The sequence below is a fragment of the Protopterus annectens genome, chromosome 14.part0 (assembly GCF_019279795.1).
Source record: "Protopterus annectens isolate FY-2018-M chromosome 14.part0, PAN1.0, whole genome shotgun sequence".
Lineage (NCBI taxonomy): Eukaryota > Metazoa > Chordata > Ceratodontiformes > Protopteridae > Protopterus > Protopterus annectens.
The window spans coordinates 1,039,543,076-1,039,564,282 of NC_056748.1; the positions used below are offsets into that span (position 1 = coordinate 1,039,543,076).

At 43.1% G+C, this 21,207-nt stretch overlaps 1 protein-coding gene across 2 annotated transcripts in view; it reads right to left on the minus strand.

Moving 5' to 3' along the window:
• The window catches only part of ZMYM3 (zinc finger MYM-type containing 3), a 3,891,108-nt gene that overhangs the window by 1,940,018 nt on the left and 1,929,883 nt on the right, over positions 1-21,207 (minus strand). For both annotated transcript variants that reach the window (XM_044056844.1, XM_044056843.1), the window contains exons 11-12: positions 11,121-11,271; positions 10,056-10,228 (exon numbers count right to left, since the gene is read on the minus strand). In XM_044056844.1, the coding sequence (XP_043912779.1) occupies positions 10,056-10,228; positions 11,121-11,271 (324 nt within the window). The remainder of the gene's footprint in view (positions 1-10,055; positions 10,229-11,120; positions 11,272-21,207) is intronic.

The following is a 21,207-nucleotide window of genomic DNA, read 5'->3' on the forward strand; positions in this document are numbered from 1 at the left end:
CATATATATATATATACTGTGACTATCATCTCTGCAGAGTGGAAGCTGTTTATGGAGAGGAGAAGGAAGTTACGTATGGAAATGGAACCTCCCCCATTTGTAGACTGTGTAGAGGAATATCTCCCTGTTCAGCATCCAATCATGGGAATTTGCTTAGAAAGTTTGACAGGACATTGTCCTGGTAAGGAATGTAATCTTTTGTGTCCTGAGCCCATGCCAAAGGAGCCAGTCTGCAGACTTGGTAAGATCAGGTTCCCACCTGCTTAAGTACCACATGATTGTTGACTATGAATACTCCTAATGGACATGTTTCTAAGAATGGGGAAAAAAATCTGCAGGACATATGCAAATGCCCCCATCTGCTTCAGACTGATGTACTTTTATTTATTTATTTTACATTTCTTTAACAGGAGAGTCCAATTGGGCATAAAACCCTTTTTCAGCAGAGGCCCGGGAAGAAAAGCTCCATTGTTAGCAAACAATTTTGCTAGTAGAAAGAAAATTGTATAATACAATAAAGAAAAAATAGTAACAGACATTCATAACAGTAAAAAGACTGAAACAGAATAAATTGGTCAAGTGGGAGACAAGACCAATAATCTTACATAACAATGCTTCTAGAAGACAGTTCTTACAGTAGTAGCAGGTAGTGACTTTGGGGTCTGTCTATATTACAAACTCGAAGTTACTGAACTTCGAATACGATATGGTCAACACCATATCATCGAAGTTCAGTAACATCGAATGAGTAATAAAAAATGTAAAAAATGATAGAAATTAAAACTAATTGCTGTAAGCAGAGGGGGGGGGGCAAGCCCTCCTGCACCTCCCATTACTTAAATATATAAACTCTGACATTGCGCTACAGTGTAGGAAATGGAAAATTTCCATTTCCGCACTGTAGTGCGATCTCGGAGTTGGTACATTTAAATAGCGGGGGATGTAGGGGGGCTTGCCCCCTTGCCTACACCGTTTAGTTTTTTTTTTTTAGAACATTCGATGTTTTAACAGTTTGATCACTAAAGGTTGACCTTAGTGATTCAAACTGTTAAATATTCGATGTTCTAATACAGACCCGTGACACTGTACAGAATAAGAGTGCAATTACGATACTTAGTCTTATATACAGGTAGGCTGCGGTGGTGCAGCGGTTAGCGTTGTCGCCTCACAGCAAGAGGTTCTCCGGTTCGATTCTCGGCTGGAGCACCTTCTGTGCAGAGTCTGCATGTCCTCTCTGTGGTCGAATGAATTTAAAGACATGCAGGTAGGTGCGAGCATGTGTGGGTGTGCCTTCTTTGAAGGTTGGGCACCGGGCTGGCAACTCGACACCGTAAAAATTTACTGCCAATCATTAGTGGACCAGAGTTCCACTGTGGCAACCCCTAACCAGGAAAAGCCGAAAGACAGTAGGCTTATATACAGGTAGCACAGCAAACTGAAGACTTAAAATGTGATAGATATTAACACTAAGAAAGAAAAAAATCAACATAAGGTACTCATATGACTGAAATTCACTGTTCATTACATATGCAGTTAAAATTTTAAAATCAGCTAGTTCCATGGTTTGGGCTACCCATGCCCAGTACATGTACAGGTCCAGGAAAGTACAGTTGTGTACACCTACCATAAATGTAGATGTTCGAGTGTCTTCACTGTTGCAGTCATAACTGTAGGGTGCTCCTGCCGGCAGGCAGCCCGAGGTCGGCCAGAATCCCAAAAGTCTGGGTCCGGCGTCGGCTGTATAAGCCAGTATCCTGATGTCAGTACGCCTTGGTACATAGCCCTCAGCCGACGCCATCTTCTCCAGCCTTTCTTGCCCTAGATGTCAGAATACCTCCAATAAATCAAAAATGAATCCAACAAAGGAAACACAAATACACCACAAAAAGGAAAAGGGGATAGGAGGGAGGGAAACCCCGACTGCAACAGTGAAGACACTCGAACATCTACATTTATGGTAGGTGTACACAACTGTACTATGTTCTTCATGTTTCACTGTTGCAGTCATAACTGTAGGGTGGAATCCCAAAGCAGTGTAGAGAGGGAAGAGGCTTTAGATAGAAGAAGGGGAGGCAAGAATACCCTGCAAGACAGCAGAGGCAAAGCCTGCCCTAGACTTAGAAAACAAAGGGAGATTGTAGTGCTTGGAAAAAGTATGCACTGAACTCCAAGTGGCAGCTTCCAAGATATCCTTGGTAGGTACTCCTCTGAGAAAAGCTGTAGAAGTAGCAGCTGCTCTAGTAGAATGACTCCTAATGGTTCCAGGAAACTGTTTACCATGATGAGTGTAACAAAATCTGATCCCATAAGCAATCCATTTGGAAATGGTTTGTTTAGAGATAGGTTTTCCAAGTGAACTGGAGGCAAAGGAAACAAACAGTTGGTTAGACTTTCTGAAATCTTTAGTCTTGTCCAAGTAAAATCTTAACTGCCTGTGCACATCCAATGAATGCAAAATCCTTTCCCCTTTATTTTGAGGATTTGGAAAGAAAGTAGGAAGGTGAATAGTCTGATTCAAGGCCACTTTCGAAATTACCTTAGGCATGAAAGTAGGATTGGTCCTCAAGGATACTCTGTCCTGATGGAAAATAAGGTAAGGTTCCACAGCCATAAGAGCTTGCAACTCTGAGACCCTTCTGGCAGAGGTCAAAGCTAACAAAAGAACAGTCTTCCAAGACAGAAACTTAATATCTGAAGATGCAGCAGGCTCAAAAGGAGGCAAAGTAAGTTTTTCTAAAACATAATTAAGATCCCAGGCAGGGACCGAGGGGTCCTTGGAGGCCGCAAATTCTTAGCCCCCTCAAAACTGCTTCACCAAAGGATGTGAAAAACAGGAGGATCAGAACTGAAATGCAGAGATAGCAGAAGCATGAATCTTAATGGAAGAAAATGAAAGTCCCTTTGATAAAAGTCTCAAAGGTAAAGCAAAATAGAGGAGAGATCAGGAACCTGAGGATCAGAACCTCGGTCCTGCATCCAAATAGAAAACCTCTTCCATTTAGAGGCATAAGATTTCCTAGTGCTAGGCCGTCTAGCTTCCAAAAGAACATCCAAAACTTGTTTGGGAAGACTAGAGACAATCAAATTCCTTTGAAGAGCCAAGCTGCCAAGCAAAGGGTCTTGAGGTTGGAATGTAGCAACTGACCCTGATGCTGGGACAGAAGCGAAGGGTTCAGTGGAAGAATCCAAGGAGGCCCCGAGAACAGAAGTTTTAGAGTCGGATACCAAAACTGTCGAGGCCAATTTGGAGCAATCAAGATGAGGAACTTGGGCTCGTCCTGCTTTATCTTCAGTAGTACCCGAGGCAGTAGAGGAAGAGGAGGGAAGGCATATGCAGACAGACTTTTCCAACTGAAAGACAGGGCATCCACTCTCCATGCTGTTTTGTGGAAGGACCTGGTGCAAAAGCGAGGCAGCTGATGATTGAGATGGGATGCGAACAGATCTATCTGGGGACATCCCCAAACTGCAGTAATCCTTTTGAACAAGTTGGTGTCTAGCATCCATTCGTGAGGATCTGAAATGTTTCTGCTCAGGCTGTCTGCTAAAAGATTTTGTTTCCCTGGAATGAATTGAGCCTGGAGATGCAGATTCAAATTTAGAGCTGTGTCCCATAAACTCATAGCCAGTCTGCAAAGGGGTAAGAATGAGATCCCCCCTGCTTGTTGATGTACCACATGACCGTGGTGTTGTCTGTGCGAATTAGCAGAGGCCCTGGTTGTAAAAGGTGCTTGAAGGCCAAAGGGCATTTTGAACTGCCAACATCTCCTTCAGATTGATGTGCCAGTGAAGATGGTCCTTTGTCCAGGTTCCTTGCTGGCAATTGTCTAGAAAATGTGCTCCCCAAGCATAATCCGAGGCGTCCGTGGTTAGGATTTGAGAAGGTTGAGGAGACAAAAGGTTTTCCTTTGTTTAAAATGCATGCCCTGGACCACCAGAGGAATTCCTTCTGGAGGCAGGGGATCAGAGGAATCAGAATATCCAGATCGTGATAATGCTGTGACCATACACTTTTCAGATACCATTGAAGCTTTCTCATGTGAAGCCTTGCGTTTGGAATCAACAGAATGCAGGAAGCCATGTAGCCCAGAGCCTGCAGGAATTTCCTTGCAGTGAGCTGAGATAGAGTTGCCAAGGTGTTGAAAGTAGAAGCCAGCTGAGTTTGTTTTTCTGGAGTGAGGTAGGCCCTTTGTAAGGTTGTGTTTAAGAGGGCTCCCAAGAATACCATTTGTTGAGAAGGGATTAAATGCGACTTTTTTATGTTCACTGAGAATCCCAGTATGAGGAGAAGACGTTGAACGAAGTCTAGGTGTTGTAGCAGAAGATCTTTGCTGCCTGCCTGAATAAGGCAGTCGTCCAAATAGGGGTAAATCTGAATCCCCTGAAGTCTGCAGTAAGCCACTACTGGTGCCAGGCACTTGGTGAAGACTCTGGGCGCAGTAGATAAACCAAAGGGCAGAACAGAGAATTGAAAGTGCCTCGAACCTGCCTTGAACCTGAGGAATTTCCTGCGTTCTTGTCTGATAGGGATATGCAAATAGGCTTCCTTAAGTCCAATGTCACCATCCAGGCGTCCTGAGAGAGCATTGGAAGTAACTGTTGCAGAGTGAGCATCTTGAACTTTGGAATTTCCAAAAAGGTGTTTAACACAGAAAGGTCCAGAATAGGTCTCCAAGAGTTTTGTTTTATGGGAACCAGAAACAGTCTTGAATAAAATCCTTTTCCCATTTCCAAAAGTGGAACAGGCTCTATGGCTCTCATGGCCAGAAGAGCATCCACTTGAGTTAAGGCCTCTGACCATTGAAGTTTTGGCAGATCTGGCCAACCATGAGTCCTTGGCAAAGTGTGAAAGTGGAACTTGTAACCTTTTAAAATCACATCCAATACCCATTTGTCCTGGGTAATCTGAGTCCAATTCCTGTAAAAAAGAGACAGTTTTCCTCCGAGAGGGGCGTCCAGGTAAAGAGGTCCTGAAGCCCAACCGAGAGAGTCATTGAGTCTGTTTTCTTTGAGATTGGGATCTGTCTTCTCCCTTCTAGGTGAAGAAGCAGTCCATTGTCTAGATCTGCACGAGGTCTGGCCTTGACCACGGCCTCTGGAGCGCCTATATCTTCCCCTTTGAGGCCTGTCAGACGTGGGAAAGGACCAATTTTAGTGGGCCAATTCCTGGAAAATCTAGGAGGCTGAACCTGCAAGAAATCTTTTACAGTCTGCATGGACTTTGCCTTTTCTTCCATCTTTTAATAACTTCCTCAGCCTTAGAACCAAAAGAACATCATGTTGAACAGGGGCATCTAATAATTTAGCCTTAACCTGTTCAGGCAAACTTTGTTCACGAAGCCAGGCATGTCTCCTAATCACAGTACCAGAGGCAGCAGCCCTGCAGGAAGCATCCAAGGCATCAAAACCACAATGTAAACTATGCTTGTTAACCTGTTCAGTAGCATGCAAAACATCCTGAAGTTCCTTATCCTCTGCACAAGCAGGTACGGAAGCAAGCTTTTGCTTTAAAACAGACAAAAGAAATTGCTGGTATTTAAACATATGAAACTGGCAATTCAATGCCCTTACAGAAAGGGTAGCAGAAGTATATACCTTTTTGCCCCACCTGTCTAAAGCACGAGAATCCTTCTCAGAGGGAATAGGATTTTTAGAAGTAGCAACCTTAGCAGCCTTAGAAGCCTGAGAAATAGTTTCAGGGTCTGCAGAAGGATTCTTAAAAAGAAATAAATGAGAGTCAGGAACCCTATAAAATCTATCAGGCTTAGAAGGAGCAGGAGGCATGGAATCAGGATTCAAATTAGCCTCAGAAAAAGCATCATCCACAATGTCCAAAACAGGAGGGATAGCTAAAGGCCTATGCTGAGGAAGAAGAAGAAATTCTCTAAGCCTCTTTTTGTTAGCAGAATATTCCTGTCCTTCCCAATGAAAATGTTCCCTCATCTCATGCAAGGTTTCCCCAAAAGAAAAATCCTCAGGCGGAGAGGCCGAGGGCAAAGATTCCTCAGCATCCGAATCCTCATAAGGGGGGAAGGAATAGTCCTGATCAGAGGAAGAAACAGAAGAGACAGAGGCCTGGTCAGAAGAATCCAGAGTAACATCCTGTCAAGGCCTTTTCTCAGGAGGGGGGTGAGAACCCCTAATCATTGTAAGCAAGTTTTCAGCCATCCTCAATAATTGTTTCTGTGTCTTGGGAGTGGATTCAGAAGCAGCTTGAGCTGAAACTTTAGACTTAGAAGGAGTCTTTGTCTTTGCCTTTGAAATAGTAATGTGAGTAGGCCTGAAAACCCCCTCAGAAGCTGGTACCTGCACAGCGGTTCCGGACCCATCTGAAGGAGCGACGTCCGAAGGTCCTGCAGCAGTTAAAATAGTGGGCCTTGATGGCTCCCCATGGGAGTCCATATCGGCCATCGGTTCAGAAGCGGCGGACGACAGGGGCTGCAAAAGCACCTCACTGACGACAGCCGAACCGGACGCTGGCTCCAGCTGCAACGAGTCCTGTTTGGACCTTGGAGGCCTGTCTTTATCTTTGCGCTTCTTTTGAACTCCGGTAGTATCCGGCGACATTCTGTAATTGAAGCGTCTGCCAAAATAATTTAAAGCCCAGTCGTACCTGCGCTTTGATAGTACGAAAGTTGAACCTGGCACAGAACCGACAACAAGAAACGCCGTGGTCAGGGCCTAAGCAAGGTAGACAGTAAGAGTGGAAATCTTTATGAGGTATTTGTTTCCCACACGCTATACAATTATTAACTTTTTCTGACATCGGAGGAACAAGAAAAAGATTCCCCAACGGGGTACTTAGCTTTGAGAAGAGAAGTAACAACTTCGGACCGACAACAACCAAGAATGCTGTTCGAAAATCGCCAACCAACGTTTTGCGAGCTGCTTTCCACCGCACGGCAAGAAAGACTGGAGATGATGGCGTCGGCTGAGGGCTATGTACCAAGGCGTACTGACGTCAGGATACTGGCTTATACAGCCGACGCCGGACCCAGACTTTGGGATTCTGGCCGACTTCGGGCTGCCTGCCGGCAGGAGCACCCTACAGTTATGACTGCAACAGAGAAACACGAAGAACATCTGGTGAGATGGGCTTTAATGTGATGCTTGAAGTTTTTTAAGCTAGTTATAGTTCTAACTTCAAGTTTAGCAATGTAGTAGTACAGAGAGTCACCCGAGCTATTTTTACACCTGGTTACTTTATTAGAGCTTTATTAGTGGATCTTAGTGGACGGGTACTTATATGGGGATTGAGGAGGCCTTGTAGAGCTGGTGTTTTATCAGGTTTACAGTACATTTGGTGGGCAGTAGAGAGTTGTGTGAGGATGAGTTAGCGGGGTAGTTTTAACCAAGATAGTTGTCTTAGGGCCTTACAATGGTGGGTTCTAGGAGGACAGCTAGTGGCAAATTAAGCTATCTTATTATAGCAGGCATCTAGCTTGCTTAGGTCTGATTTGGAGAGGTTGGTAAGGATGGGTGAGGCATATACTAAAGCTAACAGAAGATGAGTTCTGGCTGTCGTTATTCTGGAGTTTGTGATTAGGTAATTTTTGCATCTGTATAAGGTACCTATTTTCTAGTGCACTTTTTTTTAAAGTCTGGGCAATGTGTAAATCAAACTTCAGATTTTGATCAATAACAACACCGAGAAGTTGGATGGATGGTACCAGTTCAATCAAAGGCTTATTACTGGATGTGATGTTGAAGTAAGTGGATCGGGTTTGTATTCTGGCATTAGATTTGCAGGCCATGGCCCCTAAACTTTCGGGTTACCCATCCATACTCCCATGCACAGTCTGATCAGCCTATGTGTAGTTCCTATTGTGGTGTCAGCAATCTGAAGGGGAAGACCTGGATTTACTTAATGTTTGTTAACACCTTTATTAAATTATCACTTAAGAAACAGGAAAACAAGAAATTATATATTCACCATAATGTTCCATCTGTGTTGTCCATTTTCATTCTTCCTCAACTTATGGGTTCAGATCTGATCCCTTGGATCCTACTCAGTTATTGCAAAAGCTCATGGCAACCAGAAAACTCTCAAGCTACTCCCTTACCCACAATGCACCAACCCCAAAGTACCTCAGATCTTTTTTACTAATATCAGCAGAAAGAAGTACTGAATTACAGATATTGGAGACTATATCTGGAGCTATGTTCCAAGGAAGTGGCATAATCAGAAAAACACTCGCTCAAAGACTACAGGGTAGGAGGCTAGTGGGAGGGGAGCTGAGGAAGAATGAAAATGGACAACACAGACGAAACATTACAGTGAGTACATAACTTCTTTATCTGATGTTGTCAATTTTCATTCTGTCCTCAACCTATGGGACAGAGTGTCCCCAGCTACCTACATCCCCGGGTGGCTTCAAGAAAGGATATTCCTGAGTCTATGGAACAGGCTCCCCATGCATGTGAAGCAAAATTCCTCCCTAATACAATTCAAGTGCAACTTAGACAATTGGATGGGAAACAAGAAATTCATCCCTGGTTTGGCACCTATGTCTCTGATGCAAACAGGTAACCTGTAAATGGTTCAACTCCAGGCCCATACTTACAATTGGGTATCAGAACTCGTCAGAGATTTGGGATGTATGTCTAGGCTTAAAAAGGCCTTTGTGGTCATTAGCCTAGTAAACGCCTATGAACCTATGAGATGCAGAGAGGCACACCAAGTTCATAAATGCCTCCCAGGGATGGAATGATACAGACACACCCCTCCTCTTGGTAATAAAATCATTAACAGAGTACTATGTGACAGGTCGATTAAAAAGGCTGCCTCAAGAGCATAGAGCTCCCTCATTCAGAACATAAGCAACAGTACAATTACCCAACATTTAAGCAAAAAATCCCTGACCCAACTCATAGAGGAGGAACAGATGGAATGTAATCAGACAACACATGCAAACTGCTAGGACATATTAAGCTAGACTGTGTACTCAACTGTTCCAAGTATTTTTAGTTACATTTATCTACCTGATCATGTATGAGCAACCCAGCTACATGGTTAATATGGCTCTGTTCATATGAAGACTAACTGCGTGTGTTCTTCTTTTGCCTATGTGCCACGACTGTAAATAGTTATTGTGGTGGCTGAAAAGGATCACTGGACCTGTTTGCGTACCTTGGCAGCACATTTCAATCAATGAACACTTGCAAATGGCATCTTTTTGATCAAATTCTTTTCTTTTTAACAGAAAAATATTATGAAAAACCTTTTAAGAGAGAAACTGGCACAGTATAACTGATCAATTTCTGAAAAGATGTGGGTATTTGTGGGACCAACAAAGTGTTCCAACTTACCCTCTCATAGCAGTCACATATCCTTAAAAAAAAGGAAAATATAATGGAGGTGATGGAAAATTAGGAAACCATGCAAAATGATACTGTTCTGCCTCTCACAGACTATGTATATGATCAGAACAAGTCATGCTAAGAAAAAAGATCCACAATAAAGCACAACACAATACATGTTTTAGAGATAACTGCTGTAAAGGTACCAAAATGACAATAAATAAATAAAAATTAAACAGTGGATTAACCTAGCGACTGCCATTTCACTTTAACTACACTATAACTACACCACCATTACACTATCATGAACCTGCAGGCTGGATGCTGGTGTGTAATTCCCATTCCTCTGTAATGTCATTGCTGCACTAAGTGTGTAGTTTGCACTGTGCCAAAACACTTACTCAAAGCTTATCAAGTCAGTTAAACGTTATACATCATTACACAAATGCACATGTGCAAAGCTGAAAAGTGAGAAAGGTAAACAATGAGCACTTAAGCATATGTGCACATTTATGAAGACCCAAGCCCTTAGCTGGGAAAGACAGAAAGGGTGACAATCACACAACAGATGGCTGTCATTGTGAAACAAATTTCTACAAGGCCACCATCCGAGTGTGCCTGTTAAGAGCCAAGCAGAGTAGAGTATAGAGGAGGAGCCTGCTGGCAGCAGAGAGCACTTCTCTCAGATATATATGCGAGAAAAGGACCTTGTCATTTTCGCTTGGACTTGATGAGGGTTCACTCATGGATCTAACCTTGAAGTACCAGAGTAAATATTTGCTCTTGCAGTCCTCACAGCAGAAGTCCCAGGTGTTGCCATCTAACTCCTCGGTGACAGCACGTTGGCAAGTCTGAGAGCAGTATGTGCAAGTGATGCAACACAGACCAAGATTCTTGGTGAAGTCTTGTTTATACAAGAGTACACAGCCTAGAATAAAAACAAAGAAAAGTTACTGTTAGTGATGACAAAAACTGATAAACTAAAGAAACCACTCCACCTAAAAATTTCACGCTAACTAATTCTACTGAACCTGTACAATGAAATTCACTATATACATGCCTAAAATAAATGGAATGTTTACAATGCCCTCTCTCAGTACTCTACAGCAACCATTACTGACACATCCATATTAAGAGACAAACAATATGAGCAACTACCCACTAAATTCACACTTCAGGTTCTTAACAGAAACATATTTGGGTCAGATTTCAAAAGAGTTGCTCTGAGTGCAAGTCTGCCCCAATTCAGAAAGACTTGCTCTTAGTATAAGTGACTTAATTTCATTATAAAGCCTATCCAGGGGCCAGATTCCAAAATACCTGCTCTCAGTGACAGCAAGCCTTTTTTCAATTGGGCCCATAACGTCTTAACATCTGCATCTAAACAGAAATGAGCATAGCATGCCAATGAAGGTGCAACATCAGTTAAAATGACAAAAATAGATAACTTTGCTTGGAATGGTATATATTGCTGAATACAAATGCTTACTCCCAATAACAAATAAAATTTATTCCAGTGTACTTTTCATGCAATACTTTCAAATAAATTAAACTGCTACATATGTTTTCTATAACAGTCATCTCTGCTTACTGCCCACCACATTGACCATTTAGAACAAGACACACACATATGGGCATGCAAACTACTTGTGCATATCAACAAGGTTTATTTATTGATACACACACACACGTTTACCAGGACAGTACACTGATCAGCAATTGACCAAAAATACAATTTTTTTCAGAATAACAAAATTAACATATATACAAAGCTGAACCGATCAATGTTAACTTAGAGACAGAAAATTATACTAAGTTACCTTCACTACAGAAATTCTTCTCTACACCCGAAAACTTGATCTTCTCATGTAGTAGCTTCTCCTGTTTGCAGTACTCACAGACAGACACTATACTGCTAAGACGCTTGTAATCTTCACAGCACTGCCGGCAGCAGAACTGATAAATCTTATCCTTAAAAAAATAATTAAATCAAAGAAAATATTAAACATAGTCGACACATCAATCTGTAGAAGCAAAAACCTCCACAAGTTACAATAAATGAAACAGAACAGTCAAGCTCTATAGGATGCAGTGATGAAGCACTGGCAACAACCTAGACAAACCAGATTTGATTAACAGGCTAGGCATAAAAGAAACTGGCACATACATGAATGAATGACTGGAAGAATGGAGAAGCATGCTTTTACAGTGCTACGGTCCAGAGGTATGCATGCAGAAATGGATGAAAGGTAAAAGCCTTAACAGAAGAGTATGCAATGCCCAATTTCGGCTAACACCATCTAGAAAAATCATTTCCATTTTGTTATGTAAGAATTTTTGCAGCAAGTTTTCTTGCCTTCTGGAGAACCTTAAGCATGTGCTCAAAAAACTGATGACTAAAAGGGATCAAAATCCTAGCATCTGTAGTATCAGACTGATTGATGACAAGCTGGGATGAAGTAGTGAGCCTTTCTGCTGTGTCAGCATGTCCACTGTGGAGGGAAGTTTCTGGTGATAGCCCTTGGCTAAGTGACAGAGAAGGGGAGCCAGTGCTACCTTGACCAATAGGGAGTCACCAATAAAATCTTTGGGCATTCCTTTTGGATCTTTAGTAAGATCATGGGAAGTAGATGGAAGACATACAGGAACCTCCTTTTCCAAAGGAAGGATACTGCGTCCATTTTCCAAGCTTGAGGACAGTAGGCCCTGGTGCAAGAGAGGAAGTTGTTTGTAGTGGATGGAGGTAAAACTGTGTGTGTCACTCACACCCTCCCCATTTGTAGGCTGTGTAGAGGTGTATCTCCCTGTTCAGCATCCAGTCATGGGAATTTGCTTAGAAAGTTTGACAGGACATTGTCCTGTGAAGGAATGTAAACCGCTTGCAAGGAGAAGTGAATGTTATGTCCTGAGCCCATACGAAAAGAGCTAGTCTGCAGACTTGTTAAGATCAGGCTCCCACCTGCTTAAATACCACATGATTGTTGTGTTGTCTATGAATACTCTTAATGGACCTGGTTTCAAAGAATAGGAAAAAAAATCTGCAGGACATATGCAAATGTCCTCATCTGCTCCAGACTGATGTGTTCTGGCATTAGATTTGCAGGCCATGGCCCCTAAACTTTCAGGTTACCCATCCATACTCCCTTGCATAGTCTGATGAGCCTATGTGTAGTTCCTATTGTGGTGTCAGCAATCTGAAGGGGAAGACCCAGACTTATTTATTTTTTAATTTTTGTTAACACCTTTATTAAATTATCACTTAAGAGACAAGAAAAAAAGAAATTATATATGCACCATTACGTTCCATCTGTGTTGTCCATTTTCACTCTTCCTCAACTTATGGGTTCAGATCTGATCCCTCGGATCCTACTCAGCTGTTGCAAAAGCTTGTGGCAACCAAAAAACTCTCAAGCTACTGCCTTACCCACAATGCACCAACCCCAAGTATCTCAGATCTTGTTTATTAATATCAGCAGAAAGAAGTATTGAATTACAGATATAGGAGACTATATCTGGAACTATGTTCCAAGAAGGTGGCATAATAAGAAAAACACTCGCTCTTCCACAACACTACAGGGTAGGGGGTTAAGTGGGAGGGGAGCTGAGGAAGAATGAAAATAGACAACACAGACGAAACATTACAGTGAGTACATAACCTTTATCTGATGTTGTCAATTTTCATTATGTCCTCAACCTATGAGACAGTCTCTAGCTACCTACATCCCCGGGTGGCTTCAAGGAAGGATATTCCTGAGCACCACTGAACCAAATGATGCTCCACCCCTAGAGACCACATCCAATTTGTAATGAGTAACAAATGTGTGGGAAATAACCCAAGTAGCTGCAGCACAAGTATTGTTCATGGACACTTCAGACTGGAAGACTGATGAAGTAGCCATGGCTCCAGTGGAATGAGCTCTTAATGGTTTTGATAAGGTAATGCCAAATTTGTTGCATATATAAGAAATACAATCCGTAAGCCATCTGGATACAGTCATTTTGGCAACAGGTTTTCCTAGTTTTATGTCAGAAAAAGAGACAAATAACTGATCGGTCTTTCTGATACTTTCTGTTCTGTGCAGGTAAAAACGTAATCGCCTGTGGATATCAATAAATGCAACATGTATTCACCTTTGCTAGAAAATATAGGGAAGAATACCAGCATATTGATAGATCGATTAATATAAGACTCTGAAACCAAAGTGTTAGTTCTTAAAGGTACTCTCCTTTTGTGAAAGATCAAATAAGGCGGTTTCGAAAATGAGGCCTGAATCTCTGAAATTCTTCTAGCAGAAGTAATGGCTACTAGAAAAATTGTTTGCCAAGAGAGATACTTTAGTTCACATTTAGCTGCTGGTTCAAAGTGGGGTTCAGTAAGTTGCTGCAATACCAAATTAAGATCCCATGGGGGGTAGGGTCTCTAAAAAGAGGTCTTACAAGAAGAGAATCTCGCAAAAAGGTTTTGCATAGTCTATGGGAGGCAAAAAAAACATTGTAAAATCCTATGTAAAAATCTGAGATCATTGCTAGCTGGACCTTCACTGTGGAGGAGCTAGCTTAATCGTTAAAACACATGGCTAAGAATTCAAGGATACTATGCAAACAGGCTGAAAATGGATCAACATTATTCCTGATGGCCCAGTAAGCAAATCTTCTCTATTTACTGGTTAGAGTTTGTGTTGATGGTTTATCTGAAGACAGAATAGCTATGTAAAATCATACCATAACTATAGATGTCCTACGCTTCTATGCTGCAGAATTCCTTACACATGGGTAGTATTCCGCTATTCAATCTGACTTCCAAGCTTGTATACAAAAGCTTCAAGCTACCCCTGTATGTGGGACATCGCACGTACGGTCCCAGAATGTCAGCCATAAAAGAGATGTCCGTACGTACAATCCGCAGAATGAAGTAGCCCCATGAGGAAAACTCCACAGGGAGACCACGGAAACAGTCATCCAAAGAAATAGCAAGATGTAGGGGGAAGGCAGATGGGATAGAATATTGCAAAACAGAAGAGAAGGACATCTATGGTTATAGTAAGATTTTATACAACTATTCTATGTCCTCCAATTCAATGTTGCAGTGTTCTTTACATATGGAAAAGTGCCAAAGCTGAAAGGGAACCCAGGGAGGAGGAAGGAACATAGTGAGATCAAGCAGAAACATTTTCCAGGAATCCATGCAGGATTCCGCTGGCAAACCCTGTTCTGGCCCTAGAGACAGTATCCAACTTGTAATGTTTTGTAAAGGTATGAACAGAAGACCAAGTGGGAGCTTCCAAAATGGATTGAGTACTCACTCCCTTGAAGAAAGCCCCTGAGGATGCGACAGATCTAATGGAATGGGCTTTAACAGAAGAGGATAAGGATTTACCATGAAAATGATAGCAAAACACAATGACCTTGGAAATCCATGAACAGATAGTTGCTTAAAAACAGGCAAACCCAGAGCCCTGGGATGGAAAGACACAAATAGTTGATCAGACTTCCTGATGGTCTTAGTTATGTCAAGATAGAATCTCAGCTATCTATGCACATCTAGGGAATTCAAAATTCTTTCACTAGGAGATTGTGGAGATGAGAATAAAGTAGGCAATTGAATAGCTTGATTTAAGGAAAGATCATTGACCACTTTAGGCATAAAGGATGGATTGGTTCTCAAGGAAACTCTGTCCTTTTGGAAAACTAGGAATTGTGGTGAAGCCATTAATGCCTGAATCTCAGAAACCCTCCTTGCAGAGGTAATACTACCAGAAGAAATGTTTTCAAAATATAAAACTTTAAAGAAGAGGCCGCTGGTTCAAAAGGCCCCCCCCCCCCCCCCCGAGTCAACTTTTCCAGGACAAAATTAAGATCCCAAGGAGGAGAAACTTGTTTCCTGGGACAATTCATGCGTAGAACACCTTTCAAGAAAAGCTTAACCTCCAGCCTGGAAGCCAATGGAGGAGAAAAAGGCAGACAAGCTGATAAGGCAGAACAATGGAGCTTAACAGAAGAGTAAGACCAACCACTGTTAAGCAACTCACACAGGTAAGAGAACACCAAAGGAATGTCTGCCAAAAGGTGGTCCTTTTTTCTTTTTTGACACCAGATAGAAAATCTTGTCCACTTTGAAATCTAAGGCTTCCTTAGTATTGGGTTTCCTGGCCTCCTGCAAAACCCGAAGCACGTCCTTAGAAAAAAGGTGCCGCATGTTTAAAGGGCAGTTCACTGTTCTTTCTCCTATTAACCTGGTGCACTTGGGCATTCTGAGGTAGTGCAGCAACTGCCTCTTGTACACAGACAACCCTCTCCTCTTACCTCCCAATACTCAGACTTGTGAGAGATGCAATTATATCACCAAATTGGAAGCTACGCACTCCCCAGCAAAGACCTGACTAGCTGGTCAAGCGGAGAAAGTCAACACCTGCACTACACCACATGGAACACACAGCCCTCCAGAACACCCACTATCACAGCTCTCACACAAAAACACAAACCACACACCCACCTTCGCATAGGCTCTCAATAGAAATTTACCCAAACAGCAGAGACCTCCAAGACAGAAACGCACTCGACCACCACAACACAGCACAAATCACAGGACACACAGCTCACCTCCACAGTGTGCCCCTCAACCTAAGCTCCTAAGGCTAAACACCTTACCCAATACACTAATCATAGGTGACTCAGTGAGGCACACAGATGTCCCACTCACTAGGCTGAATAAGGAAAAGTAACAGTCAACTATCAGGTGCCAGAATCCGACACATAACACATGCACTCAGATCACTCCACAACAAGTACAAGTATAACTCTGTTACGGTCTGTGTGGGTGTGAATGACCTGAGACGCAACTCCCTGGAGTACATGAAAACAGACATGGTGGAACTCTGGGATTATGTGGCCCAGGCAGGTATGACACTAGCCTTGAACAGTATCCTACTGTCACTCAGAATGATACCGCAGTGCAAACAAAAATGATAGACTTCAACAATTGGCTACATTTCTGGTGTCATTCTAAGGGGATCCAGTATCTGTCTGCTTGGGATGACATGATTGACGGTTGTCGATTCTTTGCCAGAAATGGCCTGAATATGTCACCCCTGGGTTCCCGGATACTGGCTAAGGCTCTTGCCACCTCTATTGTGGCTGTTTTAGACGGTGTTCCAAAGACTAAATTAACACCATAACAGCTATAAATAAATGCAATCTGAGGGTCATGCTGCTCAATGGCAGAAGTCTAAATATCAAGAGGCACTCGCTCGAAGCATTCCTCAAAACACATTTGTGCTGTAACAGAGACCTGGTTCAAAGCAGCAGAAAGCACCCCTGCGCTACCAGTCTGTAACTCATTCTACACCTTTCGGCCCCGAAACATGGACCGAAGCTCTAAAGGCGGTGGTATCTCCATATTCATAAAGGATATGCACACCTCCATACTAGTAGCCCAGCATAATGCATCTGAGATGCTTCAGGTACATCTAACATTGGGTAAGAAGGTGATCCAGGTCATAGACTGCTATAGGCCCCCAACCATGTCCCTAGACTCTTAGTCCACATTCCTAAGCACCCTGGAATCTATCAAGATCCAACCCAGCACTCTCTTACTAAGAGACTTCAACTACCCATCCATCAACTGGGAAAACTACTCAAGTACCAATACACTGGCCCAACGCTTCCTGGAATTCATCAGTTCCAATGCCCTGGACCAGCTCCTTCTAACCCCCACTAGAGGAAGCAACATCCTTGACCTGGTTATTACTACCATGGTGACCGTTGCTCTACACCAATAGTTAATCCCTCTCTGGTCAGATCCAACTATAAACTAATCACCATGAAAATCCACATCTCACCCACACCCCCCGCAAAGGTAACCACCTTGAAATACTTCTCCAAACCTAACTTTGGACTCCTAAAACCAAAGGTGGCTAACTTTACGGCACCCATGCTAATGGAAAATAGCTGCACGACTGCCGAATCATACACCAATGCACTGTACGAACATGTACACAAGTGCATGAAACTAGCCATACATAACAGAACCAAGACGCTCTCTTCCAAAAAAGGAAGCCAATATGGTGGTCCCTCTGCTATTAATAAACTCTACAACAGAAGGAAAAAACTGTTGCAGAAAAAGGTGAAGTCCCAAAACTGGAAAAACTCCCTCATTAGCCTCAACAAAGAGTTGAGATTCCTCATCAAATCCTGTAAAGCCAGCTATGAAGGCAGAATTGCGGCAGACACTAAAAACAATCACAGAGCTTTCTATAGCTATATCAAGAACCTCCATGGCAATACGCAGATTTGCTCTGAGATACTGTATAATGGTACCTCCTGGCCAACAGATATTGTCAACATAATGGCTGACAGATTCAATGCCAACTTTACCCCCCCCCCCCAAAGGACCAATCACCATACCGGAAGAATGCCAGGCACTCAGCATTACTGCAGCACAGGTTAAAGCTGCATTGTCCAAGGCCAAGAATACAGCTTTCATGGGACCCAATAATATCCCTGGCAGTGTTCTACATGAACTACAAAGCGAACTGGTAGCACATCTGTGTGCCCTGTTCAGTCACAGCCTCACCTCAGGCTTTGTCCCTACTGAATGGCACACTGCTACAGTCATCCATCTTCATAAAGGGGGGAGGGGGACTACAGACCCTGGGAATTATCGCCCCATTAGCCTGATGAGTCTGATATGTAAAGTTATGGAACGCATCATCATGAACCTGATTAACAAAGATATAGGAAATCTCTAAACTCTAGACTCCATGCAATTTGGCTTTGTGAAAGGCAGATCATGCCTGCTCAAGCTGGTTGACTTCTTTGAGTCAAGTCGCCAGGGTTTTGGATGAAGGTAAGGCAGTGCATACAGCCTACCTTGACCTGGCCAAGGCCTTTGATACCATTCCTCACTCGGGAATTATTGATAAACTCACCAAACTAGGCATCAACCCATATATCACTAGGTGGGTTGCATATTGGCTCACAGGTAGAACACACAGTGTGAAAGTAGTGGATTCCAAGTCAGACTGCCGACCAGTCACAAGTGGAGTCCCACAGGGATCGGTCTTGTGTCCTCTCCTGTTTGGCATCTACTTCTCATAAGTCCAGGCCAACACAAAGGGACTCTGGCTGACCAAGTTCGCAGATGACTGCAAGCTGGGAACCATTATTAACTCCCCAAGTGATGCAGACATCCTACAGAAAAAGGCCTGACTGAGACCAATGACTGGTGTCAAAACCATGGCCTTAAGCTTAATGCCAAAAAATGCTTTGTCATCCCCTTTGGTAAAAACTCAGTTCCCACTAATTACCACTTCGATGGGAGCCCACTGAACACTGAAGGTGTTATAAGAGATCTGGGGATGCAATTTGACAACAACCTCTGCTTTGACCACCACATTGCCATTGTGGTCAGAAAGTCCTTCTATGTGGCACATCTCATTACCAACGGTTTTACATCCAGGAAGAAAGAGGTCATCGTCTCTCTCTACTCTTCCATCATTAGACCAATCATCGAGTATAATGCCCCATTTGGCATGTATCTCACTAGACATATGCAACAGCTGGAGAGGCCACAGAAGTACCTCACAAAGAGGATCACAGGCATTAAACACATGTCCGACATGGACAGACTCAAAAGACTCCAGCTATTCTGTCTCATATCGCCTACTTAGAGATGATCTCTGCTTGACTTACAAAGCCATGTCTGACCCAGCTCTGTTAGATATGCTACATCTAAGGAAATCCCAATCCCTCTGCACCACGCACACCAGAGACCTCAACCTCATTACCACAATCAACAGAACATGCTGGAGGGACAGGTTCCTCACCCAGACACTACCCATGCTCTGGAATAGACTTCCCATACATGTCAAGCAGAGCACCTCACTGACCCTCTTCAAGAGAAATCTTGATGAGTGGACGGGTAATAGAAAGTTCACCCCAGGGATCACTACAGTGGGTCTACTTGACAGAGGTACTGGGAACTAACGTCAAGCGGCATGACTCCAGGGCACTTCTATGGGCTAGGCTTATAAAGGCTCCAGGGCCATTAGCCTAATACACACACAAGAACCTATGAAAAGTTGATCACCCATAAGGTCAGGTGAAGAGTTGACAGTTGTGGGTGAATAAGAGACCCCTTGTCCTGATTGAGTTGGTCCATCTGATGAGGTAACTTGTAGTGATGACCCTCGGCTAAATGCAGAAGAGGGAACCAATAATTTCTTGACCAAAAGGGAATCACTAACAAGATTTTTGGTTTGTCCTGTTGAATTTTCAACAGGACTTTCTGAATCAAAGGGAAGAGGGGGAAATGCATAAAGAAACATCCCCTTCAATGAGAATGATAGGGCATCCACCTTCCACGCCTGAGGGTAAGAGATGCTGGCTCAGAAAAAAGGAAGTTGTCTGTTCTGAGAGGAAGCAAAAAGATCTCTGGAGTACCCCACCAGTGAACTAGATCCAGGAACACATCCCCATGAAGCATCCACTCATCGGATTGTGTCACGGATTTGCTTATGCATCTGCCACCAAGTTCTGAGCCGAAGAAAGGTACACTGCATGCAGTGAGACTTTGCACTGAATAGCCAACTCCCATGCCTTGATGACTAAGTGACAGAGAAGATAAGCTCTTGTGCCCCCCTGCTTATTTATGTACCAAAGGACCACAGTGCTGTCTGTGAGGGGTCCAGGAAGAAACAAAGAGTGAAAGCCCTGTAAGGCTAGAATCAGAGTCCTTGTTTCCCTGATATTGATGTGTATGAGAGATTGGACACTAAAGAGGGAGAAAAGGACCTGTACCAATTGACTAGACAGAGGGACAGAGCAGGGAAAGATGTGCAGCAGGTAAGGGTGATAAAGGATAGTGAAAGGAAACGTACTCACAAGTGAGGAGAGTGTGTTGAGTAGATGGAAAGAGTACTTTGAAGGGCTGATGAATGAAGAGAATGAGAGAGAAAGAAGGTTGGATGATGTGGGGAATAGTGAATCAGGAAGTGAAATAGATTAGCAAGGAGAAAGTAAGGACAGCTATGAAGAGGATGAAGAATGGAAAGGCTGTTGGCCCAGATGACATACCAGTGGAAGCATGGAGGTGCTTAGGTGAAATGGCACTGGAATTTTTAACCAGATTGATTAATGAAATTTTGGAAAGTCAGAGGATGTCTGAGGAGTGGAGAAAAAGTGTTTTGGTACCTTTCTTTAAGAATAAGGGTGACGTGCAGAGCTGCAGTAACTACAGAGGGATAAAATTGATCAGTCACAGCTTGAAGTTATGGGAAAGAGTAGTGGAAGCTAGGTTAAGATGGGAGGTGATTATTAGTGATCAGCAGTACGGTTTCATGCCAGGAAAGAGCACTACAGATGTAATATTTGCTCTGAAGAGTGTTGTTGGAAAAATACAGAGAAGGTCAGAAGGAGTTGCATTGTGTCTTTGTGGACTTAGAGAAAGCATATGACAGGGTGTCCAGAGAGGAGTTGTGGTATTGTATGAGGAAGTCGGGAGAGGCAGAGAAGTATGTAAAAGTGGTACAGGATATGTACGAGGGTAGTGTGACATTGGTGAAGACTGCGCTTGGAGTGACAGATACGTTTAAGGTGGAGGTGGGATTACATCAAGGATCAGCTCTGAGCCCTTTCTTATTTGCAGTGGTGATGGACAGGTTGACAGATGAGATCAGACAGGAGGCCCTGTGGACTATGCTGTTTGAAGATGACATTGTGATATGTAGTGAGAGTAGGGACCAGGTTGAGGAGACCCTGGAGAGGTGGAGATATGCTTTAGAGAGGAGAGAAATTAAGGTCAGCAGAGCAAAACAGAATATATGTGTGTAAATGTGAGGGAGGGTAGAGGAATGGTGAGGATGCAGGGAGTAGGGTTGGTAAAGGTGGATGAGTTTAAGTACTTGGGAT